At 41.7% G+C, this 26934-nt stretch overlaps 1 protein-coding gene and 1 pseudogene across 3 annotated transcripts; one reads left to right on the top strand and one right to left on the bottom strand.

Annotated features, from left to right (window-relative positions):
• Positions 1-3842: 3842 nt before the first annotated feature.
• LOC133570367 (5S ribosomal RNA) lies at positions 3843-3961 on the bottom strand (annotated as a pseudogene).
• Positions 3962-4688: 727 nt separating this feature from the next.
• On the top strand, positions 4689-26364 carry LOC133624485 (uncharacterized). Of its 3 annotated transcripts, none has more exons than XM_072916418.1 (4): positions 4689-4823; positions 6779-7009; positions 16534-16794; positions 24419-26364. In XM_072916418.1, the coding sequence occupies exons 1-4, from the start codon at positions 4721-4723 to the stop codon at positions 26014-26016; spliced, it is 2193 nt and encodes a 730-aa protein (XP_072772519.1). In that variant the 5' UTR covers positions 4689-4720; the 3' UTR covers positions 26017-26364. The 3 variants fall into 3 exon arrangements, with proteins under 3 accessions (XP_072772519.1, XP_072772520.1, XP_072772521.1); XM_072916419.1 differs by having other exon boundaries at positions 6829-7009; XM_072916420.1 differs by lacking the exon at positions 16534-16794.
• Positions 26365-26934: the final 570 nt, after the last annotated feature.

Raw genomic sequence — 26934 nt, forward strand, 5'->3', positions numbered from 1 at the left:
CATCCAGGTTCGTGTTGGGTTAGCGTCTGCTGCCTTCGGTAGGCTCAAAACCAGGGTCTTCCTGAACAGAAACCTGACAGTTTCCACCAAAGCAGCTGTTTACAAAGCAGTTTGTCTGTCCACACTGCTATACGGCTCGGAAGCCTGGACCCCTTACCAAAGGCACGTCAGAATCCTGGAGAGATACCACATCCGCTGCCTGCAACGGATCCTGGGTCTGACCTGGGAGGACAGAGTCCCACATGTGGATATTTATGACCGGACCCAAACACCCAGCATCCAAGTGTTCCTTGCGCAAAGACATCTGCGCTGGGTGGGGCATGTAATCCGCATGCCCACCCAGAGGCTCCCCCGACAGATCCTCTACGGTCAACTCCAGGAAGGCTGTAGGTCTCCTGGGGGTCAGCGGAAACGCTACAAGGACCACATAAAAACCCTCCTGAAGCGCTGTGCTATCCAGCCTTCCGCACTGGAAGTCTTGGCTGCTGATCGCCACACCTGGCGCAACCGCAGTCACGCCGGCATTGCTCATCTCCAGGAGCAGACCACTGAGAGGAGAAAACAACAACGTTTACAGCGACATCAGCGCGCTGCAGGGGCCCCCCTCTCAAGCGTGGACTACATCTGCCCCACATGTGGCAAACCATGCGGGTCGCGCATTGGCCTGCACAGCCACATGCAAAGGCATATACGAAACCCCCCTCAATAACCCATTACTGGAGCAACGTCATCATCGTAATCGATGGACAGCCACAAGCAAGCAATATATATATATATATATATATATATATATATATATATATATATATATATATATACATATATACATATATATATATATATATATATATATATATATATATATATATATATATATATATATATATATATATATATATATATATATATATATATATATACCTGTATGTATGTACAAAAAATTTATATTTTTTCCCCAAAAAATTTCAAAGTGAAATATTTCATGTGTAGTAATTGGAGCCTTCTATAAGTCGATAATTCATAACATTATTTTTGATTCATTATTCTTAGCTTTTATAAATAAAATAAAGCAATCGACGATTGTCAATTATACGTTTTTATATTTGTTTATTTTTGTTTTTGTTTTATGCAGCTAAAAACAGCCTGCCTGACAGATTTCTGTTATACGAGTCAACATTGCAACTTTTTCTCATTACATTTCACCTGTTTGCTCTTTTATTACACTTTCTTTTTCTTCTTTTTTATGAGTATTTTTATGTCAGGAGTATTTTTCAGGTCCAGGTACAGACACATTTTTCAGGCGAGCAGTCTGAAAAACATGATTGGAACTAGGGATGTCCCGAGCCAGGGTTTTGCACTTCCGATATGATCCTGGTGTTGTTTTTGCACTTCCGATCTGATTTCGATACCGGCCGATACTGGCCTATCCGAGCATGTATTAAAGTTTAAAGTTTTTTAGCCTACTTAGTTGTCAGATTCATGTTGAAAAGGGTTTTAGTACTCTTGATAACAATTAGCCAGCTGAATTAGGTGAGTTTGAATAATACACAATGGTTGGTAACAAGAAACTGACCTGTTTATTCAAGGATAAACACAAAATAGACAAAATGATACATGACAAACAGAAATGGCATCATTGAACAGTAAAAAAGTGAACAGTATAAAGTGCAAATAATGCTGTAAACATTATTTTTTTAAAAAGGAAAACGCACAAACAACCTGAATGGGATAAAATGTTTATAACTCAGCATCAAACTTGCTCTTGAACAAGTGTAAGTGTGCAGTTAAACTTAATAATGATAAAGGACTGTGATCACAGCTCCATATATCGGTTGTGAAATTAAGAGCATTTGCACTCTCTACTTGTTTGGCAATGTAATCTCGAACATCTTTGTGAATCTGGGGGATTGTTTTCTCAAGGATGGAATGACGGCTGGGCATGTTGTACTGTGGTTCAAGGTGTTGGATGGTGCGTCGAAATCCCACTTTACTCCCGAGAGATACCGGCTCATCATCCAGAATTATTTCCTTGCCAATGACTCTAGTTATCCCCTGGGCTTTAGCACTGTTCAGTGGCAGTATGTTGTAGTTATCCCCTGGGCTTTAGCACTGTTCAGTGGCAGTATGTTGTAGTTATCCCCTGGGCTTTAGCACTGTTCAGCAGCAGTATGTTGTAGTTATCCCCTGGGCTTTAGCACTGTTCAGTGGCAGTATGTTCTAGTTATCCCCTGGGCTTTAGCACTGTTCAGTGGCAGTATGTTCTAGTTATCCCCTGGGCTTTTGCACTGTTCAGTGGCAGTATGTTCTAGTTATCCCCTGGGCTTTAGCGCTGTTCAGTGGCAGTATGTTCTAGTTATCCCCTGGGCTTTAGCACTGTTCAGCAGCAGTATGTTGTAGTTATCCCCTGGGCTTTAGCACTGTTCAGTGGCAGTATGTTCTAGTTATACCCTGGGTTTTAGCACTGTTCAGTAGCAGTATGTTCTAGTTATCCCCTGGGCTTTAGCACTGTTTAGTGGCAGTATGTTCTAGTTATCCCCTGGGCTTTAGCACTGTTCAGTGGCAGTATGTATGTTCTAGTTATCCCCTGGGCTTTAGCACTGTTCAGTGGCAATATGTTCTAGTTATCCCCTGGGCTTTAGCACTGTTCAGTGGCAGTATGTTCTAGTTATCCCCTGGGCTTTAGCACTGTTCAATAGTAGCTTGTTCTAGTTATCCCCTGGGCTTTTGCACTGTTCAGTGGCAGTATGTCACGCTCGCCAACGTTTCTGTCAGAGTTAGTTGGGTAGGACCTTTCTTTTTCTTTTCGTCAGTTTTCTTTAGAAATTCTTCATATTCTTTACGGTGGTATTTCGCTAAATGCTTGATCAGATTTGTTGTATTAAAATGTCTTACAACTTTACCACCACGCTTGACTTTATTGTGGCATGTTTTGCACTCCACCTCTTCATCTTTTTCGTTTTGTAGGGTAAAATAATCCCACACAGCTGACATTTTTACCAGTAACTTCCGCTCGCCTTTCGGAACCATGAACCGGCATCCGCTTCCGATTAGGACGGTTAGGACACAGACCTGTGGATGTGTTGAAGGTGTGCTGGAAAATTCAGAACGGAAATTAGGGAGCAGCAGAAAAGTGGAATGTATTATTTAAATCGGTGCGTTGGAAAACACGGGCTGGAATTTTTTTAAAAACTGGATCTGGATCTGCATTTTCCCATGCCTTTCCGATACGCATTTTTTGGCAAATATCGGCGGCTGATTCGATCCAAATATCGGATCGGGACAACCCTAATTTGAACACGTTCTATCTGCCTTTACTCATCCTTCAAGAGAAATGCAAACTAATACTTTTTAAATACCTGGGCTCTTGTATGCCTTTTAATTTCGGGTCTAAACTTTTGAAAATAAAATAAAGCAATCGACGTAAATCATTGTCAAATATTTTATATTGCTTATATACATTAGCATAATCTGTCACATTTGGTCTTCTATTCGTGTTCAATTCATTATAAATGAAATAAAACAATCAACAACAACTACACTTTAACATTGCTAAATTAACAGAACACATCAGTTTAGGTAATCCCTGCATATTTATTGTCATGATTTTGCTCGTGTTGTGTTATAATTAAATTAAGTAATTCATTCATTCATTTATACAGCACCCATTCTCATATTGTGTATTAATTATGATACATTGTTATATTGTTATATTGCCAAACTGGTGTTGAACATATTGACGGACTATCCGTGACTGGTGATTTTTTTGTAAAACTGAAAGTAAAATAAAAAACATTGTTTTTTTGCAAGAAGTGAGAAACAGTGTCCTCTGGTGTAAGTGTAAAAGTTTACAGCACCTTTTATTCCCAGGCGGTCTCCCATCCAAGTACTAACCAGGCCCGAACCTGCTTATCTTCCGAATTCGGACGAGATCGGGCGTGTTCAGGGTAGTATGGCCGTAAGCCGAAAGATGCTATAAAACCAACCATTTTAAATGAAACTCTCACAGACGGGGTGAGAGACATCCATCTATCCATGTCCCTTACCTCGCCCACGCCTCCTACCACTCCGTCCTGCATGAAGCTGAGGAGCCAGGACTCGTCTCGCTCTGATCAGGCAACTTATGATTTAAAGGGGTCATATAAGCTACTGTTTATTTACCAAAATAAGTTGTATGTCTTTGTTTTGAAAATATAAAAGTTTATTTTTATTTTCGGAAAGTTGAAATAGTTTTACCGGGGTGGAGGGGGAAGGAGCTGGTTACTCGTTTCTCTCGCGAGATCTGGAAAAGAGCTGGTTTGTACTTGTTTCTCTCGCGAGGTCTGGAAAGAGCTGGTTACTTGTTTCTCTCGCGAGATCTGGAAAAGAGCTGGTTAATTGTTTCTCTCGCGAGATCTGACAAGGCTGCGCGCGAAGCAAACACGGCGAGGATAAAGCAAGATGGCGTCTGAAGGTGAAGACGTTATTGCAGTCCTCACAGTTCAGTGTTCTTAATCTGTGCGTCCATGTACACATATATGTCCTTTATTACACTCTATTAAATAGAGTAAACATCGCTAACAACTGTTTGCATTCGGTTATATTAGTCTGAGCGCACTTTGATGCTTCTCGAGCTAGCTTAGCTTGCTAGTTAGCTTAGCTTGTTAGTTGCTAACAAAGAGAGGCGGAAGTGATGAAAACACATCGATAAAGTGTGAGTGTAAAGTGTTGTGATTGTGTGAAAATGTGCGAAAGAACCATAGCAGAGTACGAGGAGGAACTTTGTCCAACAAAAGAGGAGAAGGAGCGACAACATGAAAAACATCAAGTTGTGTTACACACAACAGGTTTGTTTACTTCTTACTCTCTCATCTTTACTAACTTTATATTTATTATTAACACTTTTCTTCAATAGATTGTCTATAGGAAGATGAATTGTCATGTGAGGATGTTCAGACACACAATATTTATGAGAGGTTGATGTTCCTCTCAGTTTGTAACAAAGTGTATCAACATGTTTACCGTATTTTCCGCATCATAAGGCGCCCTGGGTTAAAAGCCGCGCCTTCAATGAACGGCATATTTCAAAACTTTGTCCACCAATAAGCCGCCCCGTGTTGTAAGCCGCATCTAACTGCGCTAAAGGAATGTCAAAAAAACAGTCAGATAGGTCAGTCAAACTTTAATAATATATTAAAAACCAGCGTTCTAACAACTCTGTTCACTCCCAAAATGTACGCAAATGTGCAATCACAAACATACGTATATCAACATGGACAGAGCTGCGTGAAAAAAGCCACCCGGCCTCTTCGCGTAAACTTAAACTTACCTTAACCACTCGCTCATCTTTTCTTCATCCATCCCTTCGAGTTAGCTTTTATGATGACGCCGGCTGGAAAGGTCTCTTTTGGCAAGGTCTTCCTTTTGAATATCACCATGGGTGGAAGTTAGCATGGCAAGCTAGAACCACAGTGAAGGATGACTTCTCATTCCCTGTGGTGCGAATATTCACCGTACGTGCTCCCGTTCCACAGTGCGGTTCACAGGAATATCAGTTGCTGTGAAATACGGTAGTAATCCGTGTGCGGATGGAGAGATTGCGTCTTTTCATGAACCGGATCCTTGTCGCTTAGTAGGAGCCATTTTGTGGTCTTTACAGATGTAAACAGGAAATGAAACGTACGGTGATATCCGCGCGTTTTTTCTTCTTCTTCCGGGGGCGGGTGGTTGCTTACAGTAGAAGAAGAAGCGCTTCCTGTTCTATGGGGGCGGGTGCTTACCTTGGCGGTTGCTTGCGTAGAAGAAGAAGCGCTTCCTGTTCTACCGGGAAAAAAGATGGCGGCTGTTTACCTAAGTTGCGAGATCGAAACTTTATGAAAATGAATCTTAATATTTATCCATATATAAAGCGCACCGGGTTAAAAGCCGCACTGTCAGCTTTTGAGTAAATTTGTGGTTTTTAGGTGCGGCTAATGGTGCGGAAAATACGGTACACAAAACTCACACAGTCACCGGGGAATATTCCAGAGAGCAGGTTAAGTGCAAACTCCTGAGTATGTAAAGCTCGAGAGTTTGACCTCCAAAAATAAGAGAGTTAAGACAAAGTCAGAGTCGCTGTAAACCTAGCCTGCTAGCTGGCAGGTTTGACAAGTTATTTATGTGTGTAAAAGCTATACTGACCTGTTGTTTCCTTCATATTGGCGCAGCCATTAACCTACTACAACACCTGCTACATCAACCTACTCAGTGGCCTAGTGGTTAGAGTGTCCGCCCTGAGATCGGTAGCTTGTGTCATACCAAAGACTATAAAAATGTGACCCATTACCTCCCTGCTTGGCACTCAGCATCAAGGGTTGGAATTGGGGGTTAAATCACCGTAAAAATGATTCCCGGGCGTGGCCACTGCTGCTGCTCACTGCTCCCCTAACCTCCCAGGGGGTGATCAAGGTTAATGGGTCAAATGCAGAGAACAATCTGGCCACACCTAGTGTGTGTGTGACAATCATTGGTACTTTAACTTTTTAATGTGGCAGTGATTGTGGAAAAAACAAAGCCTGATCTAAAGATAACATCTTGATCTCAAACCAATTGGCCGTTCATTATTAAGTGAAATGTCTTAAAGTCGCTTAAATTTGTCTTTAACCAAGCAACACTAAGTTTTATCCAGTTACTCGGTTAATCGAAAACATTTCCAGTAGAACACTTGATTAATAACATTTTCAATAGCCACAGCCCTATACTTCATGTATGATTTAATATTTAGCATGTAGGAGTTAAAATGTGTTTTGTTTGTGTCCTGTAGACATCCATCAGCTGACTGGACACCAAGAAGAATGTCTCCCTCATCTGCAGGGGGACAGTTTCACTTTAGAGGATCCACAGCCCTCACACATGAAAGAGGAAGAGGAGGGAGAGTGTCCTGTAGGGCAGGAAGAGGATGATGTCAGCAAGTTTCCACTGACTGTTGTCTCTGTGAAGACTGAAGAGCATGAAGACAAAGCACCTGAGTCCTCACAGCTTCATCACAGTCCAAGTAAGCACAACATCCACATATCATCTAATACAATGTTTGTGACACATGTTCATCCGGGGGCCACATTTATGACTAAAGATGGAGATATACTTGCTTTTTAACACCACCATTTAAAAATGAATGCTCATCAATCATCAACAGTGTAATTGCTGGGGTGTAACCATGTGACCTAGAGGCCATCCTCTTTACCTCACGTGGTCAAATGAAGGCAAACATTCAATATGGTTACTGTTTATTTACCTTTAGCAGCACATATGTCAGCATATTTCAAAGGTTTAGTGGTGAATATTAGGGATGTATACCAAGTACCATTTTTTTAGTACTGGTTCCTAATTATGTCGTCCATGAGGACCGTGAAGATTCTGGACTAACGACACAACTATTTGTATTTTTAATTCCAGCTGACTGACGTAACTATGACACTTTGTCACATTGAGTTCAGCTCCCGCTGCTACACATTAAAATCAGCTTTGAATAATGACAAATAAGGAAGCAACAACACGCAAAAGTGTGATGTGTGTGTTATTGACAAGAAGATGACATAACTGCATTTCACCTTGCACTGCACACATAGTTGACTTCTTTAAGACTTCAAATAAACAGCTGTTTTTTTGGGGTTTTTTTTTATTTATTTATTTAAACGGGTAAAAATCCCATTGAGATCAAACACCTCTTTTCCAAGGGAGACCTGGCCAAGAGGGCAGCAGTAAACAGTAAACAACACATAAAACATGACATTTACAACATTAAAACTTGCTGACATAACACATGTGCATACAGACAAGGTAGACTGCAATCCTTTCACAGAAGCTTTAAACTCATTCAATGTAACAAGGGTTTGAAGTTGAATATTGGATTGTAGGTTATTCCAAGCCTTCACTGCTGAAAACCTAAATGCTTTCTTGCCCAGTTCAGTTCTTACTTTGGGGACGACAAATTGCAGAACATTCATTGAAAGAAGATTGTGACTTCCTTGTTTCTTTGTTAAAAGACAAGACAGATAGGATGGGGTGATACCCAGAATGGTTTTGTAGATGAACACATACCAATGATTGAGGCGTCGAGCACATAAAGATGTCCAGTTAACCATTGAGTATAACACACAATGGTGAGTAAGTTAACCTTTGAGTATAACACACAATGGTGAGTAAGTTAACCATTGAGTATAACACACAATGGTGAGTAAGTTAACCATTGAGTATAACACACAATAGTGAGTAAGTTGGTGATGAATCTCAGTGCCTTGTGGTACACACTATCCAGCTTGTGGAGACAACCAGCAGTAGCATTCATGTACAACACATCTCCATAGTCAATAACAGCTAAAAAGGTTGTTTCCACCAATTTATGTTTCACAGTAAAAGAAAAGCAAGACTTGTTTCTATTATAAAATCCCAGTCAAAGTTTCAGTTTGTTTACAACAGGGTTGCTCATTACGTCGATCGCGAGCTACTGGTCGATCTCGGAGGGTGTGTCAGTCGATCACCAGCCAGGCATTAAAAAAATAGTCCTAAAAATGAGCGATCATAAATCTTCACTCTGACGTCACTTTCGTCACTTGATTGACATTCACGGCACCCGAGGGTCTTCTGAGATGACGCTGGCTGCTGCCGGCTCATTAAAATTACCGACTGGAAGGCGAGAAACACTTTATTTCAACAGACTCTGGCGCCGTACCTGTCGTCAAAACTCCAAAGACCGTCCGCACAGTTGCACAATAAAAGCTCTGCTTCATCCTGCTTGCGCTACCAAAATAAGAGTCTCAGGAAGCTGGCGTGCACAAGCTAGCAAGCTACGGAGTTTGCCAACAATGTATTTCTTGTAAAGTGTATACAAAGGAGTACGGAAGCTGGATAAATAAGATGCCAAAAAGCAACCACTTTCATGTGGTATTGGACAGAAAGGAGGACTTTTTTTCTCCTCCATTCGAAAATGCGGACCTTATCAGCACCACTGTCTGATTCCAATCAATGCAAGTCATCAGAATCAGGTAATACACCAACTTATATTCTTGTCTTCATGAAAGAAAGGAATCTATATGTGTTAAACATGCTTGTATTATCTTTAAACACCTTTAACTTGTTAACAATATTAACTATATGTGTTAAACATGCTTGTATTATCTTTAAACACCTTTAATTTGTTAACAATATTAACTATATGTGTTAAACATGCTTGTATTATCTTTAAACACCTTTAACTTGTTAACAATATTAATTATATGTGTTAAACATGCTTGCGTTATCTTTAAACACCCTTAACTTGTTAACAATATTAACTATATGTATTAAACATACTTGTATTTTCATTAAACACCTTTAATGTATTAACAATATTAACTATATGTGATAAACATGCTTGTATTATCATTAAACACCTTTAACTTGTTAACAAAAACATATGTTTCATAAAAAAGTAAATATAAATTATATATATGAATGAGGTAGATCCCCACGACTTGATCAATTGAAAAGTAGCTCGCCTGCAGAAAAAGTGTGAGCACCCCTGGTTTACAACATACTGAATGTGTTCCTTAAAACTCAAGTGGTCATCAATTACAAATCCTAAATATTTAAAAGCAGATACTAACACAATTTGTTGCCCATTTCTTTTTCAAATGTTCTCACACAGTGCTGATCTTACAGTTTTTGATGTGGTAAAGAACATACACTTTGTTTTCTCTGCATTTAAAAGCAGTTGAAGATAGCAAAGTTGTTCTTGTACTCTGTCAAATGCATGTTGTAGATATTTAAAAGCCTCAGCAGGAGTGGGTGCTGTGCAGTATATGACAGTATCATCAGCGTAGGAATGGAAAGTTGAGTTCGGAATATTCTGTCCAAGATTATTAATTATTAATTAATAATGGGCCCAACACAGAACCTTGAGGGACACCCTTTTTTTCACTTGCAGTACGTCCGAGAAGGAACCTTCTATCTGAACAGCCTGAGTTCTGCTTGTGAGGTCATTTGCAAACCATCCAACTGCTTGCTGAGAAAAACCAATAGCTGAAAGACGTTTGATTAAAATGACATGATCAACAGTATCAAAAGCCTTTGAAAAGTCAATAAAGAGGGACAGACAGCTCTGCTTCTTGTCAAGAGCTTCAGTTACATCATTTATAAACTTCATAGCAGCAGTAACAGTACTGTGATTTCTGCCAAAACCTGACTGAAATGGTGACAGAATAAAGTTGGTGTCCAAAAAGTCTTTTATCTGTTCACTGATAAGGGATTCAAGCACTTTTGCCAGAACAGAGAGTTTAGAGATCGGTCTGTAATTATTTAGATTACCGTATTTTCCGCACTATAAGGCGCACCGGATTATTAGCCGCACCTTCAATGAATTACATATTTCATAACTTTGTCCACCAATAAGCCGCCCCGGATTATAAGCCGCGCCTACGCTGCGCTAAAGGGAATGTCAAAAAAACAGTCAGATAGTTCAGTCAAACTTTAATAATATATTGAAAACCAGCGTTCTAACAACTCTGTCCCAAAATGTACGCAAATGTGCAATCACAAACATAGTAAAATTCAAAATGGTGTAGAGCAATAGCAACATAATGTTGCTCGAACGTTAATGTCACAACACACAAAATAAACATAGCGCTCACCTTCTGAAGTTATTCTTCATTCGTAAATCCTTCGAATTCTTCGTCTTCGGTGTCCGAATTGAAAAGTTGCGCAAGCGTGGGATCCAAAAATGGCCGGCTCCGTCTCGTCGAAGTCATCGGATTCAGTGTCGCTGTTGTTGTGCAGCAGTTCTGTGAATCCTGCCTTCCGGAAAGCTCGGACCACAGTTGTGACCGAAATATCTGCCCAGGCATTTACGATCCACTGGCAAATGTTGGCGTATGTCGTCCGGCGCTGTCTGCCCGTCTTAGTGAAGGTGTGTTCGCCTTCGGAGCTGTGTGAAAAAAGCCACCCGGCCTCTTCGCGTAAACTTCCCTTAACCACTCGCTCATCTTTTCTTCATCCATCCATCCCTTCGAGTTAGCTTTTATGATGACGCCGGCTGGAAAGGTCTCTTTTGGCAAGGTCTTCCTTTTGAATATCACCATGGGTGGAAGTTAGCATGGCAAGCTAGAACCACAGTGAAGGATGACTTCTCATTCCCTGTGGTGCGAATATTCACCGTACGTGCTCCCGTTCCACAGTGCGGTTCACAGGAATATCAGTTGCTGTGAAATACGGTAGTAATCCGTGTGCGGATGGAGAGATTGCGTCTTTTTATGAACCGGATCCTTGTCGCTTTGTAGGAGCCATTTTGTGGTCTTTACAGATGTAAACAGGAAATGAAACGTACGGTGATATCCGCGCGTTTTTTCTTCTTCTTCCGGGGGCGGGTGGTTGCTTACAGTAGAAGAAGAAGCGCTTCCTGTTCTATGGGGGTGGGTGCTTTCCTTGGCGGTTGCTTGCGTAGAAGAAGAAGCGCTTCCTGTTCTACCGGGAAAAAAGATGGCGGCTGTTTACCGAAGTTGCGAGATCGAAACTTTATGAAAATGAATCGTAATAAAGCGCACCGGGTTATAAGGCGCACTGTCAGCTTTTGAGAAAAATTGTGGTTTTTAGGTGCGCCTTATAGTGCGGAAAATACGGTACTAGGGTCACCTCCTTTTAATAGGGGGATTACAAGGGCAGATTTCCAATCCAAGGAAATTTCATTTGAAATTAGAGTAAGGTTTAAACATGTGAGTCAGTGGTCCAGCTATAATTTCAGCTGCCAACTTTAGGAAGAGCGGCTCGAACTTATCTGAGCCAGCTGGCTTTCTAGGTTTAAGTTGTTTTCGAGCCCTCATGACCTCTGTTGTGGTAAAGGGCGTAAAGTTAATAACCTGGGTATTTTCAACGGTTCTTTCTGGAGTTAGCGGAACTTCAGTAGAGTTGTCAGAATTATAGAGAAAAACAGAGGAAATAAAATGATTATTATAATGACTACCCATTACTCTTCTGTCACTTACTCTGACACCATAAACAAGTATACTAGGTGGGAGATTGACTGAATTACAGCAGGTGGACAAAAATTTGATGATTTTCCAAAACTTCTTTGGGTGTTTGAGGTTTTCAGTTGTTGTGGAGGAATACAATTCTGATTTGACTTTCCGAAGGAGAGAGGTAAATTGATTTTTTAATTGTCTAAAATTCAACCAATGTGCTTCTAACCCTGACTTGCGTGCCCTGGCCCAAGCAGCATTACACTCATGCAATACATCTGACAGGTTCGATGTAAACCACTGATTGTAACGTCCTTTAACCCTACATTTTCTAAAAGGGGCATGTTTGTTCACTATACTCAAGAAGTTTTCGTGAAAATATTTCCAAGCCAGTTCAACATTATCAAAAAGAGCAATTCTATCCCAATTAAAAAGATGCAAGTCATGTAGAAAAGCTTACGTCTCAAATAATTTCATATTACGTTTTTCAAGAAGATGAGGCTTGCTTTTAGAAATCCTTGTGTCTCGCACTACTGCAATCACACAATGATCACTCACATCATTAGGGAAAACACCAGATGCAACACATTTGAAGGGCACATTTGTTAGTTATTAAGTCAATGAGTGTAGCTTTTTGAGGGCATTCAGGATTAGGTCTTGTAGCTGATTAATTGTGTTAAATTTAGAGATTCACACTGTGCTTTCAAAGAGTCAGACACAGATGTGAGCCAGTCCCAGTTCAAATCACTATTTCATTGTATTTCAGTTGAGACAGAAGCTTCACAAGAGTAGATAGGGAATTACTAGGGCAGGGGTCGGCAACCTTTACCACTCAAAGAGCCATTTTGACCAGTTTCACAAATTAAAGAAAACAATGGGAGCCACAAAACTCTGTTGAAATTTAAAATGAAATAAAAGTACATACAAAGTTGTTTTTTTTTGCTTTGTGCTATGTATAAACCAGGGGTCTCAGACACGCGGCCCGCACCTTAATATGAAAATGTAATGTTACTGCGGCCCGAGAGTTTTATATGAATGCCGCTTGACAGCGTCATACTTTCCAACCCTCCCGAATAATTTCAGGGCAACTATTTTCTCGAGCGTGCCGTGATGGCACAGCATTTAACGCCCTCTACAACCTGTAAAAACAGTGTGCCGGCCCAGCCACATGTATGAGGATGTATGAGGCTTCTGCTAACTCACACAAGTGACAGCAATGCATACTTGGTCAACAGCCACACAGGTCACACTGACGGTGGTGGTATAAAAAACTTTAACACTCTTACTAATAATGCGCCACACTGTGAACCCACACCAAACAAGAATGACAAACACATTTCGGGAGAACATCCGCACCTTAAAACAACATAAACACAACAGAACAAATACCCAGAATCCTTTGCAGCTCTAACTCTTCCGGGCTACATTATACACCCCCCCCCTACCACCAAACCCCGCCCACCTCAACCGACGCACGGAGGGGGGGTGGGGGGTATGGTGATGGTTGGGGGGGTGGAGCAAGGTTGGGGTGGGCGGGGTTTAGTGGTAGCGGGGGTGTATAATGTAGCCCGGAAGAGTTAGGGCTGCGTGGGATTCTGGGTATTTGTTCTGTTGTGTTTATGTTGTGTTAAGGTGCAGATGCTCTCCCGAAATGTGTTTGTCATTCTTGTTTGGTTTTGGTTCACAGTGTGGCGCATATTAGTAAGAGTGTTAAAGTTGTTTTATACGGCCACCGTCAGTGTAACCTGTGTGGCTGTTGACCAAGTATGCCTTGCTGTCACCTACATGTGCAAGCAGCAGTTGCATACAACATGTGGCTGGGCTGGCACGCTGTTAGTACAGGTTGTAGAGGTCGCTAAATGCTGTACCATCACGACACGCCCTTATTATAATTGTAAGGGTGAAAATCTGAGAATATTTGTCACGGGAGATTTCTGGGAGAGGCACTGAAATCCGGAAGTCTCCCAGGAAAATCAGGAGGGGCGGTAAGTATGCAGCTGAGCCACATCAGAGTGATCAAAGAGCCACACGCGGCTCCGGAGCCGCGGGTTGCCGACTCCTGTACTAGGGGCAGATGTAGGCCTATAACACCCCACTACCATAATGTGGTGATTTCTAGCTAATTCAATTTCAAGTGCTAACAGTTCAAGTTCTTTACTTACTGATTCAGAGAGCACTAATTTAACATCAAACCTCTGCTTAATATATATGGCCACTCCACCACATTTTCTTTGTCGGTCAGTATGATAGACATTATAGCCATGAATGTAAATATCTTTATCAAGCACAGATTGTTTAAGCCAAGTTTCAGATAAGACTACAATATCAGCATTTGTTGAGTTTATCCAGATCTTTATCATGTCCAGTTTAGGGAGTAAACTCCGAACATTGATATGAATAATCCCAAGACCAGATCTAATTTTAAAATCCGCATGTGTAAAACATTGTGTAGGTGTATTAGGGCCTGGATTAGTCTCGACATTTCCTGAGAGCAATAACAATAATATAACTAAACATTTGCGCTTAAAGTTACCATCTTTTGAGTCGGTCTTTAATCTGTGAAAGTAAGTGCTCACAATAGGGGAGGATGCAGTAATGTTGACGTGATCTCTCAAAACAAGGAAACAATAAGAATGAATGGACTCTACCATTGTATGCAGCCATTTGGTTTTGTCCAAAGTCACAGAAATCTTCAACTGAGATAAGGTCGAGGTTATTTTGTAGCTGCCACTATGATGAAATGTCAAATTATCAAATATGTCAAACTGTGCATCTTGAAGTAGCATAGCTCGTGAGTGGGGGTGACCAGACCCATTTGGGACACCAGTAAAACCACACAAAAGTATAAAACACAATATAATAATTTGTGACATAGTGAGAGGAGAAGTTCCACTTGTTTCACCACTTTTGAAGATGTTAGCAGACAGGGCTAAAGACTAGCAACCAAGGCCGATGGGTGGAAGCCCGTAGATGAAGCCAATGGCTGGAGGCAAACAGCAGGCCGATGGAAGGCTAGTAGGCAGGTCGATGGTGGAAGGCTGGTAGACAGGCCGATGGTGGAAGGCTAGAAGGCAGGCTGATGGTGGAAGGCTAGCAGGCAGGCCGATGGTGGAAGGCTGGTAGGCAGGTTGATGGTGGAAGGCTAGCAGGCAGGTCGATGGTGGAAGGCTAGCAGGCAGGTCGATGGTGGAAGGCTGGTAGACAGGCCGATGGTGGAAGGCTAGAAGGCAGGCCGATGGTGGAAGGCTAGCAGGCAGGCCGATGGTGGAAGGCTGGTAGGCAGGTTGATGGTGGAAGGCTAGCAGGCAGGTCGATGGTGGAAGGCTAGCAGGCAGGTCGATGGTGGAAGGCTAATAGGCAGGTCGATGGTGGAAGGCTAGTGGCGCGGTTGGTAGAGTGGCCGTGCCTGAGGGTTCCTGGTTCAATCCCCACCTTCTACCAACCTAGTCACGTCTGTTGTGTCCTTGAGCAGGACACTTCACCCTTGCTCCTGATGAGTCGTGGTAAGCGCCTTGCATGGCAGATCCCGCCATTAGTGTGTGAATGAGTGAATGAGACGGTATGAGTTTGTTAAGTACAAAAATGAGTCGACATTTTTGAATGAAATAAACTGCTGTTCTAAATGTGTCCTCTAGATGTCGCAATAGCAATTCTTTGTATCTTTGTAGATGATGCTACACATGTAAAACACAACTAAAACACACGATGTTAGCGCACCAGTAAGGGAAAATGAGCAAACTACATCAATAACATCCTGTAATTTGATTTTGATATTATTTATTTATCTTGATAGATTGAAAATGAACACCAATGAGTTGACTGATGAACATTATCACATAATTGATTCTGAAAGTGTAAAAAAGGACAACTAAAGATAAAATACTATTGTATGTAAAAAAAACAACAACATGACTTGTACATTTTCAGAATGTGTTTGTTCTATTTTTAAACAAAGAAAACAATCTGCAGTTGTCTTTATTTTTACATTATCTTGCCGTAATTTTACCAGTTCGGCCAACTTGGAGTAGATCTTCCTCCATGTGGCCCCCCCATCTAAAATTAGTTTAAACACCCCTGGCCGAGTTCTTCCTGCAAAAAGCAGATACGAGAAAAAAATCTAATTATGAAACGGAATAGATCCCTAAAGATTTGTTGAGTAATATCAAGGATTATCCGTCGGTGGCGTTCCCAGACATGTGGAACTATCTTGAGTTCCAGACGTCATTCTACACCACAAATTGTGGTTAAGTTTAGAGATAAAGTTTAGGTGTCATAGACCGTATACATAATAAAATATTTACACACTTTATATCAGTGAGTGTAAAGTTAAGAATGCCTCAATCAATGCTGCCTTGTACTTATACAAAAAACTTGCTCCTCATCAAATTTCCAAGTCTGTTTTTGTACTCACTTTTGAATGAATTTTAGTGGCTGGGACAAAAGGAAGTATTTCCCGTGTTTTTATTGGTTGTTTTGCTACACTCTTTTAACACAACACACGAAATAACACAAATAATGTCATTGTGTTAACAGTGTCAGTCCAAAACTATTTCTATTCTCTATGTATCTTATTTACTCATTTACCCAACAGACGTTCAACAGCCCCTTCACATTAAAGAGGAAGAGGATTATCCACAGCCCACGTACATTAAAGAGGAAGAGGATGATCCACAGCCCACCCACATTAAAGAGGAAGAGGAGGATCCACACATGAAAGCGGAAGAGGAGGGAGAGTGTGTTGTAGGGCAGGAGGAGGATGATGTCAGCAAGTTTCCACTGACTTTTGTCTCTGTGAAGACTGAAGAGAATGAAGACAAAGCAACTGAGTCCTCACAGCTTCATCACAGTCCAAGTAAGCACATATCATTTTATTATCACGGCATTCAATCCATCACAACTGTACTGTTCATTTTGTCTTAGAAGACTCATCCAAGTAGGCTTCATCACTTCATGCTCATACAATTCAAGTCTTAAATCTAATCGTTGGAATTTAGAGGGGAACTGCACTTTTTGGGGAAATTTTTCTATCGTTCACAATCATTATAAAAGACATGATGGTGGATATATTAAAAAAATATAATAAAAATCGTATTCTAACTAGGGCTGGGCGATATGGCCTTTTATTAATATGTGGATATGTTTAGGCCATGTCACGATACACCATATATATGTGGATATGTTTAGGCCATGTCATGATACACCATATATATGTGGATATGTTTAGGCCATGTCGCGATACACCATATATATGTGGATATGTTTAGTCCATGTCACGATACACCATATATATGTGGATATTTTGCCTTTGCCTTGAATGAACACTTGATGCATATAATGACAGCAGTATGATGATTCTATGTGTCTACATTAAAACATTGTTCTTCATACTGCATTAATATATGCTACTTTTAAACTTTCATACAGAGAGGGAAACCACAACTACCGTATTTTCCGCACTATAAGGCGCACCGGATTATTAGCCGCACCTTCTATGAATTACATGTTTCATAATTTTGTCCACCAATAAGCCGCCCCGGACTATAAGCCGCGCCTACGCTGCGCTAAAGTGAATGTCAAAAAAACGCTGCGCTAAAGTGAATGTCAAAAAAACAGTCAGATAGTTCAGTCAAACTTTAATAATATATTGAAAACCAGCGTTCTAACAACTCTGTCCCAAAATGTACGCAAATGTGCAATCACAAACATAGTAAAATTCAAAATGGTGTAGAGCAATAAATAGCAACATAATGTTGCTCGAACGTTAATGTCACAACACACAAAATAAACATAGCGCTCACCTTCTGAAGTTATTCTTCATTCGTAAATCCTTCGAATTCTTCGTCTTCGGTGTCCGAATTGAAAAGTTGCGCAAGCGTGGGATCCAAAAATGGCCGGCTCCGCCTCGTCGAAGTCATCGGATTCAGTGTCGCTGTTGTTGTGCAGCAGTTCTGTGAATCCTGCCTTCCGGAAAGCTCGGACCACAGTTGTGACCGAAACTATCTGCCCAGGCATTTACGATCCACTGGCAGATGTTGGCGTATGTCGACCGGCGCTATCTGCCCGTCTTAGTGAAGGTGTGTTCGCCTTCGGAGCTGTGTGAAAAAAGCCACCCGGCCTCTTCGCGTAAACTTCCCTTAACCACTCGCTCATCTTTTCTTCATCCATCCATCCCTTCGAGTTAGCTTTTATGATGACGCCGGCTGGAAAGGTCTCTTTTGGCAAGGTCTTCCTTTTGAATATCATCATGGGTGGAAGTTAGCATGGCAAGCTAGAACCACAGTGAAGGATGACTTCTCATTCCCTGTGGTGCGAATATTCACCGTACGTGCTCCCGTTCCACAGTGCGGTTCACAGGAATATCAGCTGTGAAATACGGTAGTAATCCGTGTGCGGATGGAGAGATTGCGTCTTTTTATGAACCGGATCGCTTAGTAGGAGCCATTTTGTGGTCTTTACAGATGTAAACAGGAAATGAAACGTACGGTGATATCCGCGCGTTTTTTCTTCTTCTTCCGGGGGCGGGTGAAGCGCTTCCTGTTCTATGGGGGCGGGTGCTTTCCTTGGCGGTTGCTTGCGTAGAAGAAGAAGCGCTTCCTGTTCTACCGGGAAAAAAGATGGCGGCTGTTTACCGAAGTTGCGAGACCGAAACTTTATGAAAATGAATCGTAATAAAGCGCACCGGGTTATAAGGCGCACTGTCAGCTTTTGAGAAAAATTGTGGTTTTTAGGTGCGCCTTATAGTGCGGAAAATACGGTAAGTCAATTTAGCAAAAGTGTATTTATTAAATAGTTATTAAGCAGTGGCACAAACATTCATGTCATTTCCAAAACAGAAAGTGCAAGATTGTCAGAGACATTTTCAAACAAGCTATTAGTGTACTTTTGTGCATGATGTCACTAAGATGACATATCAAAACCACACTAAATTAAAGTGCACTTTTTGTACAGAACGCCACTACAATAGTTTCAAACAATTAAAGTGCACTTTTGTGCATGATGTCACACAAGATATTTCAATAACTGTCAAATAAAAATGAGCTGCATAATAGGAAATCAAATAGTGTACAAACCCCGTTTCCATATGAGTTGGGAAATTGTGTTAGATGTAAATATAAACGGAATACAATGATTTGCAAATCATTTTCAACTCATATTCAGTTGAATATGCTACAAAGACAACATATTTGATGTTCAAACTGATAAACGTTTTTTTTTTGCAAATAATCATTAACTTTAGAATTTGATGCCAGCAACACGTGACAAAGAAGTTGGGAAAGGTGGCAATAAATATTGATAAAGTTGAGGAATGCTTATCAAACACTTATTTGGAACATCCCACAGGTGAACAGGCAAATTGGTAACAGGTGGGTGCCATGATTGGGTATAAAAGTAGATTCCATGAAATGCTCAGTCATTCACAAAGAAGGATGGGGTGAGGGTCACCACTTTGTCAACAAATGCGTAAGCAAATTGTTGAACAGTTTAAGAAAAACCTTTCTCAACCAGTTATGGCAAGGAATTTAGGGATTTCACCATCTACGGTCTGTAATATCATCAAAAGGTTCAGAGAATCTGGAGAAATCACTGCGGGCGGTATAGCTCGGTTGGTAGAGCGGCCGTGCCAGCAACTTGAGGGTTGTAGGTTCGATCCCCGCTTCCGCCATCCTAGTCACTGCTGTTGTGTCCTTGGGCAAGACACTTTACCCACCTGCCACCCACACTGGTTTAAATGTAACTTAGATATTGGGTTTCACAATGTAAAGCGCTTTGTGTCACTTGAGAAAAAGCGCTATATAAATGTAATTCACTTCACTTCACATGGGTTGAAAATGATTTGCAAATCATTGTATTCCGTTTATATTTACATCTAACACAATTGCCCAACTCATGGAAACGGGGTTTGTAGATGCCCATATCGGCTGTACAAATTTACTTTACAAAAGAGAAGTTTGGGATACTTCTCTTGTTGCCTTATTTGTATTTTGACTTCATTAAATGGATTTATCTTATTATTTGGTGCAGCCGCAGTTCCATTATTGACTTAGTAGTTGTGTCATCGGATTTGCGGCCTCATGTTTTGGACACTCGGGTAAAGAGCTTTCTACCGATCACCACCTGATGGTGAGCTGGCTCCGATAGAGGGGGAGGATGCCAGATGGACCTGGCAGGCCCAAACGCATTGTGAGGGTCTGCTGGGAACGTCCAGCAGAATCTCCTGTCAGAGAGAGTTTCAATTTCCACCTCCGGAAGAACTTTGAACATGTCACAAGGGAGGCACTGGATATTGAGTCCGAGTGGACCATGTTCCGTGCCTCTATTGTCGAGGCGGCTGATTTGAGCTGTGACCTTAAGGTGGTTTGTGCCTGTTGTGGCGGTAATCCTAGAACCCGCTGGTGGACACCAGCAGTGAGGGATGCCGTCAAGCTGAAGAAAGAGTCCTATCGGGTCCTTTTGGCTCTTAGGACTCCGGAGGCAGCGGACAGGTACCGACAGGCCAAGCGAAGTGCGGCTTCAGCAGTCGCGTAGGCAAAAACTCGGACATGGGAGGAGTTTGGGGAAGCCATGGAAAACGACTTCCGGGCGGCTTCGAAGCGATTCTGGTCCACCATCCGCCGCCTCAGGGGTGGGGGGGTGAAGCAGTGCACTGTCAACCTATGTATGGTGAGGATGGTGTGCTGCTGACCTCTAATGCGGCTGTTGTGGATCGGTGGAGGGAATACTCCGAAGACCTCCTCAATCCCACCAACACATCTTCCTATGAGGAAGCAGTGCCTGGGGAATCTGTGGTGGGCTCTCCTATTTCTGGGGCTGAGGTTGCCGAGGTAGTTAAAAAGCTCCTCGGTGGCAAGGCCCCGGGGGTGTATGAGATCCGCCCAGAGTTCCTTAAGGCTCTGGATGCTGTGGGGCTGTCTTGGTTGACAAGACTCTGCAACATCGCATGGACATCGGGGGCGGTACCTCTGGATTGGCAGACCGGGGTGGTGGTTCCTCTCCTTAAGAAGAGGAACCGGAGGGTGTGTTCCAACTATCGTGGGATCACACTCCTCAGCCTTCCCGGTAAGGTCTATTCAGGTGTACTAGAGAGGAGGCTACTCCGAATAATTGAACCCCGGATTCCGGAGGAACAGTGTGGTTTTCGTCCTGGCTCACACCGTCCCTTATGCCACCGAAGATGATCAAGAGAAGAATATAGACCCTAGCTGGCCTGCTGACATGAGGGTATGTCTACAGAATATATTAATTGTGAAAATTGGGCTGTCTGCACTCTCAAAGTGCATGTTGTTGCCAAATGTATTTCATATGCTGTAAACCTAGTTCATGGTTGTTAGTTTCCTTTAATGCCAAACAAACACATACCAATCGTTGGTTAGAAGGCGATCGCCAAATTCGTCCTCGCTTTCTCCCGTGCCGCTGGCTGTCGTGTCGTTTTCGTCGGTTTCGCTTGCATACTGTTCAAACCGATATGGCTCAATAGCTTCAGTTTCTTCTTCAATTTCGTTTTCGCTACCTGCCTCCACACTACAACCATCCGTTTCAATACATACGTAATCTGTTGAATCGCTTAAGCCGCTGAAATCCGAGTCTGAATCCGAGCTAATGTCGCTATAGCTTGCTGTTCTATGCGCCATGTTTGTTTGTGTTGGCATCACTATGTGACGTCACAGGAAAATGGACGGGTGTATATAACGATGGTTAAAACCCGGCACTTGGAAGCTTTTTTTAGGGATATTGCGTGATGGGTAAAATTTTGAAAAAAACTTCGAAAAATAAAATAAGCCACTGGGAACTGATTTTTAATGGTTTTAACCCTTCTGAAATTGTGATAATGTTCCCCTTTAAATGGTCCAGAGGCATTAAAATATTCATGTAATCGTAGGCCGGGACCGATATAAATGAAAATATACCTAATAACTTAATTCTTGCCGTCATCAATACATTACTTTGTCCGTGTGTTTCCTTCTTGGTCTCTGGATTTTAAACTGGACTAAGAGGTCTCACTCTGTGCATGGCTCTCAGCACATGAGCATGTTAATTCCACAGCAGACTTACATGAACAAAGTGAGCCTCTTGTCAGTTATTCACAACCTTTGGTTCGGCTACTTGCAATTCTCCTCTACACATTTTTCTAGTGTTGGCGACAGGCCCCCATATAGCTGCCCGGGATATGTCTGTTATATGATTCTTTAATTTTGGGCTTTTTAGAATCAGCATGTCTTCGTCTATTTGTGTCAAGGAGGTGAAATTAAGTCTGAAAACCTTTGACAAGTGGACTTCATGTCCATTAGGTGTTTTCAAAGTGTAGAATACCATCCGCCTTAAACAGAATATTCTACTTTGAAAGTAAACTGGATCAATTATTTTGTGTTTATGCATGACTTCTTGTCCCACACGAGCAGATTTTAGCTCAATTGAACCGCCTTGTTGTGTCGACCACTAAATATTGAAGCCAGGCAGTGGAAACTGACACATTGACTTGAAACCAAAAAACGGAACGAGTCTGTCGCCGTGGGGCCGCCATTCCACATCCAGTGGAAATCCCCGGTTACACTTACAAACGTTGCTTGGCGAGATAAATGAAGAAACCATACTTCGGGTTTATGGCACGTAGCAAAAGGAAATGCACTTTCAACTCACTGCACTCGCAGTGAGCGAACTCGACCACAAGGTAGCGCCATAGCAGAGCTAACAATACAGAATACAGATTTACACTGTAAACGACCTACCGTATTTTCCGCACTATAAGGCGCACCTAAAAACCACAATTTTTCTCAAAAGCTGACAGTGCGCCTAATAACCCGGTGCGCTTTATTACGATTCATTTTCATAAAGTTTCGGTCTCGCAACTTCGGTAAACAGCCGCCATCTTTTTTCCCGGTAGAACAGGAAGCGCTTCTTCTTCTACGCAAGCAACCGCCAAGGAAAGCACCCGCCCCCATAGAACAGGAAGCGCTTCACCCGCCCCCGGAAGAAGAAGAAAAAACGCGCGGATATCACCGTACGTTTCATTTCCTGTTTACATCTGTAAAGACCACAAAATGGCTCCTACTAAACGATCCGGGTCATAAAAAGACGCAATCTCTCCATCCGCACACGGATTACTACCGTATTTCACAGCAACTGAACCGCACTGTGGAACGGGAGCACGTACGGTGAATATTCGCTCCACAGGGAATGAGAAGTCATCCTTCACTGTGGTTCTAGCTTGCCATGCTAACTTCCACTCATGGTGATATTCAAAAGGAAGACCTTGCCAAAAGAGACCTTTCCAGCCGGCGTCATCATAAAAGCTAACTCGAAGGGATGGATGGATGAAGAAAAGATGAGCGAGTGGTTAAGGGAAGTTTACGCGAAGCGGCCGGGTGGCTTTTTTCACGCTGCTCCGTCCATGTTGATATATGACTCTATGCGCGCCCACATCACAGATGGTGTCAAAAAACAAGTGAAGCACACAAATACAACACTCGCCGTCATTCCGGGTGGATTAACCAAAGAACTCCAACCGCTGGATATTGGTGTCAACAGGGCATTCAAATCACGACTGCGAACTGCGTGGGAAAAATGGATGACCGAAGGCGAACACACCTTCACTAAGACGGGCAGACAACGCCGGACAACATACGCCAACATCTGCCAGTGGATTGTAAATGCCTGGGCAGATATTTCTGTCACAACTGTGGTCCGAGCTTTCCGGAAGGCAGGATTCACAGAACTGCTGCACAACAACAGCGACACTGAATCCGATGATTTCGAAGAGACGGAGCCCGCCATTTTGGAAGCCACGCTAGCGCAACTTTTCAATTCGGACACCGAAGACGAAGAATTCGAAGGATTTACCGGTACGAATGAAGAATAACTTCAGAAAGTGAGCGCTATGTTTATTTTGTGTGTTGTGTGTTGTGACATTAACGTTCGAGCAACATTACCGGTATGTTGCTATTGCTCTACACCATTTTGAATTTTACTATGTTTGTGATTGCACATTTGTACATTTTGGGACAGAGTTGTTAGAACGCTGGTTTTCAATATATTATTAAAGTTTGACTGAACTATCTGACTGTTTTTTTGACATTCACTTTAGCGCAGCGTTTTTTTGACATTCACTTTAGCGCAGCGTAGGCGCGGCTTTTAGTCCGGGGCGGCTTATTGGTGGACAAAATTATGAAATATGTAATTCATAGAAGGTGCGGCTAATAATCCGGTGCGCCTTATAGTGCGGAAAATACGGTAATCTTTTCTCCAACTTTATACATCATACCTCAGGCAGAAGGGAATTTATGAAAATACAGATTTTAGGTCTTATTGCCCACTCCTCGTAAAAAGTAATCTTCTTTTCCTGTGAATGATGTTGTAAACAGCAGTGTGTTTGTTTTCAGGCCGATTCCTAAAATAACATGTTATTTTAAGTACATGTAAACTTACTGAATGCCTCATGTGACTGAGCAAATCTGGCATGTTTGTCATTTTGTGTCCTGCAGACGTCTGTGAAGAACAACTTCTGCCTGAAAAACAGGAGAGTAGCTTCAGGATGTTGAAGGAGGATCCACCAAAGAGGAAGACCAGGCACCACGGACCCTCTGGCGTCTCATTTTCCTCTTTGACACAGACCCTTCCCTGTAAAAAGGAAGAGGAAGACTCACTGACCCCCCACATTAAAGAGGAAGAGGCGGAACACAGCATCAGTCAGGAGGGAGATCATATTGAAGGACTGGTGGAGTTCCCAGTGACTGGTGTCCCTGTGAAGAGTGAAGATGATGAGGTCAAAGGTGAGAGTGAGGAGAAGAGAGAGGCGGAGCCTCTAAGCAGCAGCTCAACACAACGCATGACAACAGAAGCTGATGGAGACCACTGTGGAGGATCACAAGCAGACAAGATCTTAGCTCCACTATCAGATAGTGAGGACACAACGTCACACTCTCCTGACACTGATGATGAAGACTCTAATGATGATAAGACATGTCACACTGACAACACTCACTTCAAATGTTCTCACTGTGACAAAACCTTTAAATACCATAGTTCTCTGAAAACACACACAAGAAGACACACTGGAGAAAAAACTTTTATCTGTTCAATCTGTAGTAAAGATTTTATTGAAAGTCACAAATTGAAAGTACACATGAAAACACACACTAGTGAAAAACCTTTTTCTTGTTCAATCTGTGGTAAACGTTTTACAGGAAGTCAGTATTTGAAAGTACACATGAGAATACACACTGGTGAAAAACCCTTTTCCTGTTTAACCTGTGGTAAAGGTTTTACACATAATCAATATTTGAAAGTACACATGAGAACACACACTGGTGAAAAACCTTTTATCTGTTCAATCTGTAGTAAAGGTTTTACACAAAGTCAATACTTGAAAGTACACATGAGAACACACACTGGTGAAACACCTTTTTCTTGTTCAACCTGTGGTAAAGGTTTTACACAAAGTCAATCTTTAAAAATACACATGAGAGCACACACTGGTGAAAAACCCTTTTCCTGTTCAAACTGTGGTAAAGGTTTTACACAAAGTCAATATTTGAAAGTACACATGAGAAGACACACTGGAGAAAAACCTTTTTTCTGTTCAACCTGTGGTAAAGGTTTTACACATAGTCAGTATTTGAAAGTACACATGAGAACACATGCTGGTGAAAAACCTTTTTCCTGTTTAACCTGTGGTAAAGGTTTTACACAAAGTCAACATTTGAATACACACATGAGAGCACACACTGGTGAAAAACCCTTTTCCTGTTCAACCTGTGGTAAAGGTTTTACACAAAGTCAAGATTTGAAAGTACACATGAGAAGACACACTGGTGAAAAACCTTTTTCCTGTTCAACCTGTGGTAAGGGTTGTACACAAAGTCAAGATTTGAAAGTACACATGAGAACACACACTGGTGTAAAACCTTTTTCCTGTTCAACCTGTGGTAAAGGTTTTACACAAAGTCAACATTTGAAAAGACACATGAGAACACACCCAGGAGAGAAAGTGTTGAGTTGCAGTGTGTGTGGTGAAAGATTTTCTTCTGAGTACCAGTGTAAGAAACACAAGTGTGCTGGTGAGAACAGCAGCAGCAAATGAAACTGCAGGATTTGAAATAAACTGTCAAGACTTTAATGTTGACTTTCTGACAACATCAGCACATATAACATGTGTGACATTGTTGTTTGTGTAACAATCTTGTTAATATGCTCCTACATTTTATTTTTAACGTTGTTGTTCCAGGTAATCTTATTTTCAGTGAAGGTTTAGGATAGGCAAATATAAGCTTTGGCTTCAGCCTATTCCTTTTTCGGTCATGCTTTTTCTTTTCTTTTCCTTTTGTGTGTAAATGTGTATGATTGTTATATATGTACTCTTAAACTGGTCACACAAAATGGTTAATGGTTGAAGGTTAATTATGTGACCGAAATAAACTTATTTCATTCATTCATTCATTTATAGAATAGATAGTTTGAAATATGGAAGTATTACATAAATATAATTCACTGCACTTCACTTGGGTATAAAAACAGCTTCCCAAAAAATGCTCAGTCGCTATTTACAGTATATTCTCTCTTTTATATTAATTACTTATTTACCCTACAGACATCCAGAAGCTCCCTTACATTAAAGAGGAAGAGGAGGAAGTGTGGATCACTCAGGAGGGAGAGTGTGTTGTAGGGCAGTAGTAGGATGATGTCAGCAAGTTTCCACTGACTGTTGTCTCTGTGAAGACTGAAGAGCATGAAGACAAAGCACCTGAGTCCTCACAGCTTCATCACAGTCCAAGTAAGCACATATTTTATTCTCAGGGCATTCAATCCATCACAACTGGACTGTTCACTTTGTCTTAGAAGACTCATCCAAGTAGGCTTCATCACTTCATGCTCATACTCTTCAAGTCTTAAATCTAATCATTGGAATTTAGAGGGGAACTGCTCTTTTTTTGGGTAATGTTTTCTGTCGTTCACAATTATTATAAAAGACATGACGATGGATATAAATATATTTTTAAAT

This window comes from Nerophis lumbriciformis, linkage group LG27 (assembly GCF_033978685.3).
Source record: "Nerophis lumbriciformis linkage group LG27, RoL_Nlum_v2.1, whole genome shotgun sequence".
NCBI lineage: Eukaryota > Metazoa > Chordata > Actinopteri > Syngnathiformes > Syngnathidae > Nerophis > Nerophis lumbriciformis.